The 7,905-nt window shown below is 40.8% G+C and overlaps 1 protein-coding gene across 1 annotated transcript; it reads left to right on the top strand.

The window, feature by feature from the left end:
* Window positions 1-5,193: 5,193 nt before the first annotated feature.
* On the top strand, window positions 5,194-6,721 carry tex36 (testis expressed 36). The gene is given in 5 exon segments (XM_084562373.1): window positions 5,194-5,744; window positions 5,896-5,970; window positions 6,355-6,508; window positions 6,511-6,647; window positions 6,649-6,721. Coding segments are annotated over 5 exon segments (687 nt in total). The 5' UTR covers window positions 5,194-5,450; the 3' UTR covers window positions 6,676-6,721.
* The last annotated feature ends 1,184 nt before the right edge of the window (window positions 6,722-7,905 follow it).

The following is a 7,905-nucleotide window of genomic DNA, read 5'->3' as shown; positions in this document are numbered from 1 at the left end:
AATGCGTAAGTTTAGTAGGCTATAGCACACTAATGTGTCAGAAGCACAATAATTCAGTAGATATTAGGCTACATATTAACTGCTTTGTATGAGACTTTCTTATACTATAGACTACCTTGTCATATATTGTATTATTTTTAATTAGATGTAACCCGACCGCCCTCAAGAGAACGTGGCCGCAGGTCAAAACAAAATATAAAAACATTGTCCAAGTTGGTAAGATATATCTGGGTGCATCATCTTAGACATCACTTATCCAGTATTATATTCTTGAATTGCCATATTGCAACAAGTTACATTCATTTCAAAGCCAATAGGAAGCAGAGGAGAGGAAGACCGGTTCTGGGCCAGCGGTGTCCCCCCTCACCCCTGTGGAGGAGTCGGCGATCAGTATCAATCGAGGGCGTCCGATGATGGAGGGGATTCCTGGGGGCACGTCATCGGAGCCCTCAACCTCCCAGGAGGAGCAAAATTAGCAAGTGCAATGCATTTTCCCTAATAGGCCTACGCCTAAATCACTTATGTCTAATTTGTGTAGCCTTGCAAGTTCGAAAATGACCAATTTATGAACTTCTCAGTTGTAGGTGGAGGTGGAGTGGTGGAGCCCGCACGCGCAACAATTACGATGAGCGAATCCACGATGCGTAACGTTCGAAATGTGGGGATGGAGAATGTTGTTTAAATATATTAAGGATTCCGCAGAAAAACAGTAGCGCTCTGGCAAAAACTCATTAGGAAAAGAAAGGATATTAAGTCGTGGTCTTATCACCCTCTCACGGTGAATAGCCCCAATGATTTGTGCTTCAATGTCAATTGGATCTTCCTCAAAAGGAAACGTCATTGTGTGACAAGTGTGGAAACAGTGGTCTGGCTGAACGTGCACTTAAATACCCGAACATAACCTGAACAAAACCTACCCCTACCAGGTTAAGTTCAGAGCCTATGTTACTATAGTTACTTACATAGCCTGATCATTTTTGAGCGTTCTGGAACCGAAATCCCAGGTTTCCCGCTAACTCTGGGTTTACATACCCAGTTAAGTTCAGAGCCTATGTTACCATAGTTACTTACATAGCCTGATCATATTTGAGCGTTCTGGAACCGAAATCCCAGGATTACCGCTAACTCTGGGTTTACATATCCAGTTAAGCCAGTAAACCTGCTTTCTGGAATACCCCCCTGGTCCTGAAGGTTAAAGTTTGTGAATTTGTAAACAGCTGGTTCCAAAAGCGATGTTTTGACAGCAGGTTAAAACGGTGCACAGACAAGGAAGCGGACACCTGGCAGTAACTTTACATTCATTCTTTCAGCCAGGCGTGCATGCTGCCAGATGTTGCTTCAAATCTGGAGTATTTTTGATTGGAGAATTCATTCATTCAGTTGAATACATAGGTCCTCCTCATTGTCTGTCCCAAATTTGGAGCCTGATGCAGTTCCAGTCCTGATCTGGATCTGCTCTATACTGCCCCTCTGTGGAGCCGACAGTGTCACACTATATTATAATGTCAGGAGACCCTGGTCGGAAGTTAGATCCAGCAGGAGGAATGTCAAGCTGCTGATTGAAGAGGGAGGAGCTGTGGAGCGTTGTGCTGATGGCTGCGTCTGAGCAATAATTTCGTCAAAATCAAGTGAGAGCTGAGAGCCTGGCTGCTTCGAGACATTTTTATGGACCGAGAGACAAATTAATGTTTATTACTATGGCCAGCTGGAAGAATCACGTGCGCGCTGGACTACAACAGAGGGACCACAAAGAGAAGATCCCCTTCGTTGGAGTTTTCACAAGCTGTAGGCTACGACTCTTATTAATTTCCTCGCTCGTTTCCAAGCATGATCCTCCCTGTCTCAGTTAAGTCTTTGTCTTAGTCTTTAAACACGTACGTCTTGTCTTGTTTCAGTGTCTCAGCTGGAGGAGCGCTTTGAAATTCGCGAACAGATTTTGGATGATGTTCAATCTAAGAGGTACGGAGATATCATGAAACTGTCCTCAGTGTTAAAAAGCTTTATTTTTAAAGTAGTAGTAGTTTTTTTTTTTTCTTGTCTTATCAGTTTCGAACAAGGTGAAGATGAAAGGGGGAAAAATACCAGACTCCTTCAACTCCAGCTGAGAGAGAGTGAACACCTGACAGAAAAGGTGGGTTAAATGACGATTCTAATGATAAACATGAGCCTCCTTCCACAGGACACAGGACTTTTCAGGTATAATCAGTTTGCATATAATAACCCTCTGGCAAACATGTGATAATGTTAAAATGCCTGCCTTTTGCCCATGTGAAGTGGTCATTATTATGGTAGTCAAGGTTGAGCCAGGGCATCTTCCACTCATTAATCAATCACTTCATCTTTGGTTGTGTCTTCCCAGTTGACTCAGACCGTCTCCGACCTGACCACCGTCCTCTGCCTGAAAGAGGCTGAGCTGCAGTACTTGCATTCACGGTAATTTCATGTGATCAGGCCACGCCAACCATAAAGGTCATCCCAAAACGAAGAAACATTGAGCGCTAGCACTGCACCGACACTATCTGAGATTTATTATTTAGCTACTTTTTTTCCTCTAAACTAGTTTTTGAATAAGGCCTAACATTATGACCACTGATAGGAGAAGTAGGTGTTCAGTCTCCTTGTTTCCATCACACTGCAAAACTGGTTGATCAGGGTTGAGGTCAAGGTCAAGCTTGTTCTCCCACACAAGCCATTTCTCCGTGGACCATATATGAGACACCCCATAGCAATGACACTCCTTGATGGCAGCAGCAGCCATCCCCATCAGGATGCAGCTTGACATAGGGACACATTATTCATGGCACAAACGATTCAGGAACAAGTAAAAAAACAAGAAAAACAGCACAAGGTGGTACCTGGCCTCATCCTCAGAAGGCCCATGTCCATTCTCTGATGAGTCAGTACTGTTTTGGAGGCACAAGGGAGACCTACACAATATTAGGAAGGTGGTCATAATGTTATGCCTGCTTTGTATGGTCTAAATCATAAGCTAGCAGCACTGGTTGCACATCATCTAAAGAAGGAGCATAACTCCAGCTCAATCCAGTTAAATCCACATGTTGGTCTTCTGTATTGGCGAATAAACTTGCGATCAATAAATCATCATTTTATCACTTCTTTCAGTGTGTCCCAATACCGCCAAGAGGCACTTACTCTGGCTAAAAGGAGTAACACCTTGAAAGCAAGCCTGTCAGAATTTGAGTTCACCATAGAGTGCCAATCCAAAGAGTTGGCAGGCCTGCGCGTGGAGCAGAAAAGACTTAAGGAATCACTGGAACAGGCTTGGAGGGAGAAGGAACGACTCCTGCAACGGTGGATGGAGGAGAAGCAGGAGGAGGCAGAGAGGCTGAATAAATACAACGACACACAGGAAAGGTACTCTGACTGATTTGAAAAGCTGAAAAAAAAGAATTGCTCACCTTAGATAACAACATAGCTGCACTTTTATAGAGATTTTGAGTTACATAGAAATGATGATTTTCATCAGGTGGCAACATTTCGCCAAACAGCTGAAGAAGCAGCTCCAGAGGGAAACGAGAAAAGAGTGTGTTCCCATAGTGACGAGATCTTTCAGTGGTTCCACATCTGCATCGATCATTCAAAGTAAGAATCTGAATTCTCGCGTGCATTTACATGGTCCACGCGTGGACTTCAGTCTCTGGCTAATACCAGTTTTGATCATATTTTGGATGATTACATGGAAATCTATGGGACTGTAAATGAATTCTGATCATGTCCCATAATCAAAATGAATTCTAGTGTCCTGGTTAAACATAAACAACCTGTTTTCAGGACCCTAAACAAGCTTGCCTGTAGTATTTATGGCGTGTAAACACTTCATACGGGCTTACCTTTTTCTGCTATTAAAGAACATAGTTTCTGAGATGATCAGAATATGAATAAGCGGGTTTCTCAGGGTCCCCAGATATGATCAAAACCAGCATGAACGGGACATGCGCGTGTAAATGCATGTCAAAAACAGAGTAGTGTTCACTGATTTCTTTTTGGCCTGTATAAAATACAGAACTAAAACTAAGTATCATCATTAGTGTGTAGACAATACAATACTTAAAAGGATATGAACATATTTGGACCTTCTTCCACATATAACCAGGCAAATCAGTTGTCAGTGTCATACAAATGAATACTCAATATGCTGAAAAGCTTCTTGATATGAATAAGGAATTTTGACTAAACTTGTTCTAATCTATATACTTTTAATTGTTTAGTTTATTTTTGTTTTATATTGCAGCGATTGCTGTGATTTAACAGCTAATTTACAGCCCCGCTTCAGAACTTGAGCTTAATATTTCACAAAAGCAACTGTGTGTTGATTTTAACAGAGAAGATTACAGTAATTCCACTTTTTATTGTCTCGTCCTCAGAGTTCAGCACTACATCAGATATACACCAGAGACGCTCAGACTACAGCCAAGTCTCAGCTGCAGCAAAGGTTTAATATCTTCTTGAGATCCTGAAGGTTTTTCTTTCGCTGTCATCCCCTCTTGCTCAGCGCTAGATGAAAAACAAATTGTCTAAATGTGGCACCAACACGACAACAAAGGAATTACTTTTTGCAAACATTAGGATAGGTGCTTTATGTGTTTTTGTTTTAATTTTAATTCACCCACTGATTGACTTAATGATGCACTGTATTCTCTAAATTTATTCTTTCATTTATACTCTGTTAGAGTAATTATTTGCCGTTATTGCCCAATCACCCTTTCTCGGTTCAGCTCCACTCAACACATCTGGGCTTTATCTTTATTGACACCTTTTAATATAATTCCATAAGTGCAATTTGTTGTCTGCTCCTCTGGTTCGCACCATTTAAACGTTTTAAAAAATGAATACCTGGGACATTTGACGCTTATATTTTAACACGTTTTAAAATAACTTTTGAATCTTATTAAAATTATTCAGTTGTATTGTTTTTCTTTATCATTTGTAAAGAAATAAAGAAACCTAAATGGTCATTTTCATATTTTTTTTTTTTTATATATGCATATGAATTCCCTCACTGCCACATTTCCTGATTTAAAAACTGCATTTTTTTAAATAATTACTGACGCATTTGCTGCAAATTTATCTTCAACTTCTCAACAAAGTCTCTAGGTAGGTTCTTCATATTTCTCTATGCCAAAGAAAGCTTGACAATGTACAATTAATTACTTAACTGGCTGTAATTATATATTAAGTGTGCTTTGTGATTTATTTTATGTGTGTTTGATTAGAAAAGTAAGTCAAGATGTTTTTTATTTTTTTCTTCTTACTGTCAGAATTCCAGTTCCTCGTCACCATGGCAAACTGGGATCAGATTTCAGGTTGTTTGTCTGCTGCATGTTTCCATAGTCACCAGTGTTTGCATTAGTTGTTAAGTTGGACAGTGTGCGCGCGTGTGTGTGTTTGCTGGTGAAAACCTCTACAGCCGACTCTCAGACTTCATTAAAATGGTAAAGGGTGGAAAGCATTATTCTTCAATGAGCAATGATGGCAAATGGGTAAGGGATTTATTATTTTTATTTCATCACATAATTAAATTACAAATCATAACATTCAATCTTGGATGTGTGCTTTTAGCTTTTCTGTCGTTTCTCTCTCAGTTTGCTCATCCAGGTTCAGCAGAAAACGAGGCAAAGACTCGTGAGGCCTGCACAAGCACTGGGATTATGCTGACTCAAGTCAAGTCAGTGCCGCCTAAAGCACTCCACTTTGAGCGCTATCCTAAATGGAAAGCTCAACAGGTGCTCCACAATGCTTGGCATCTTTTTCAAATCATAGTAAAGATTGTTGTTCTTGCACTAACAATCAAAGCACTTCTGCAAAGAATAGCCAGCAGATTGTACGCCTTTACACTTTATTTGGGGGTAATCGTCTTTGTGGATTGTTTTGCAGAAGTCTAGAGAGTATCCCTTCTCAGACCACGACAACAAGCACTCTTTAAAAGACAACATCTCCATCTTCTCTCATGTGAGTATTTGGTGAGAAATTCAGGACATCGTTAAATAATCAGTGTGCCAGGTTTAGGTTGTATCAGCTGAAAGGAAAAGAGGGAGATTTGTTTAAGGCTGTAACTGTGAATCATTGTGGCTTTGGAAGCCATGTTGCACCATTTTGTTTTTATAGTAGCACACCAAACACTGGCTTTAAAGAGGGCCATTGGTATTTTTACATTGAAGTGGCAGCAACATTAGGTTCTTTCCAAGCTAGGAAAGGAAAGGGAAGAGGCTAATTGCAATCTCCAAGTGCACTAGATACTACTAAATCCTGCAAACTTGGACTTTAAATGTAGAGATTCGTAACCACATTACAGCCTCAAAGCCAACCATATCTTCCTATGCTGTTATACGTCAGGGTGTGGGACGGAGGAGGTGTCCTGATGAACGCAGACAGCACAACTCCCACTTCTGCCTGTGCCAAGACGGAGCCGACAACAGCATCGAAGTAGCCAGGGGCAATCTCGCGGCCTACCAGACTGACTTCATGGCGAAGGCGGCCGTTGGCGTTCCAACACAACCAGGCGGTTCACCCGCAACCACAAGCAGAAGTCTGCAGAGGCACTTGTGGCGCGGGCAGGAGAGCCGTTCATGTGGTTCGGACGAGGCGACTCTGACCTCTCAGAGACTCTGCAAGTACTGGCCGCAACCAAACCGCTCAGCACCTTCCAAGCCATAAGATCCTCCTACATTTAAGGCACTGATGGCATCATTTAGAGGAGTCCACAGGGAGTCAAATACAGAACTGAACTTTAAAACACAACTTAACAAGTTTCTCATCTTTTGAGAACTCTGGAGTGTGAGCTGTATTTCTCACATGGAAGCCACAGAACCCAGGCTAGAAAGCAAGGAATTTAATGTTTAACAACTGTAATTAGAAAGAACAAAAGATGGACAGTAACAATCCACTTAATGTTCTAATACTGTAAGTGGTACTACATGACGGTGCTCCTTTTATATATTATGTTGTACTTTAATTGTGAATACACGTTTATGTAAATAATTTATATACAACTGTAGTGCACTCAAATCCCTCTATTCAAAGAGGCCCCTTCAGCGATTTGGCATTGCATTGTTTTTATAAATTAGGGCAGTCACAAAAGACAGATTTAAAAGGACTCTTCCAAAAAAAAAAAAAGAAAAGGAAAAAAGATTTGATCATTGGAAAACTAAAAAACACCACGTTGCCTAACCTACATTTCCCATAATGCAATTTTGGTATAGGCAAAATAACCAGTTACATGCCCTTATATTTCAAATTCCCATGCTCATACAAGATTGAACTTAAATAGATTTTTAAAGAATACGACTAGTATATTAAGAGACCTGCGATGGACTGGCGTCCTGTCCAGCTGGGAAAGGCTCCAGCCCCTCCGCAACCCTTCACAGGACAAGCAGTTACAGAAGATGAATGAGTGAATGAATGAATGACTGGTATATTAAGTAGATACAATAGTTGTGCTAATATCTTAGTTTACTTTTAGTTTTTAAAGGTCTTAGCCCAAAAAAATGTATAAACTTCTATAAACATTATCACTACTGTGCTTCATGGGCACTCCACTCTGCAGCTTTGCACTTAATAACCAGAACCAGACTTATCTTCTTTTTTTGTTGCACACTTGCTTCTTTGTTTTCAGAACTTGGTGCCAAACCTTACCCACAATGCAACTCCTCAGGTGTCTTATGCCGGGAAACCTTTAGCCTTAAGCAAAGATGAAGAGCAGGCTGCAGATGTAAGATAGAGTCACTGCTTTTGAACTACCACCTCCAGATTTCTTTCATTTTTACAATTATATTCCCCCCTCTAGCACCGCTAACGTTATATTGCTTGTCAGACCATATGCTGTCACTTGCAACAACGTTAACACTTCTCTTTCAATGGTGCATCAAAACATCTTAGATAAGCGCA

The sequence above is a fragment of the Chelon labrosus genome (assembly GCF_963514085.1).
Source record: "Chelon labrosus genome assembly, chromosome: 15".
In the NCBI taxonomy this organism is placed as follows: domain Eukaryota; kingdom Metazoa; phylum Chordata; class Actinopteri; order Mugiliformes; family Mugilidae; genus Chelon; species Chelon labrosus.
The sequence above is the reverse complement of the archived record's forward strand: the minus strand, read 5'-3'. Positions and strand labels throughout refer to the sequence as shown.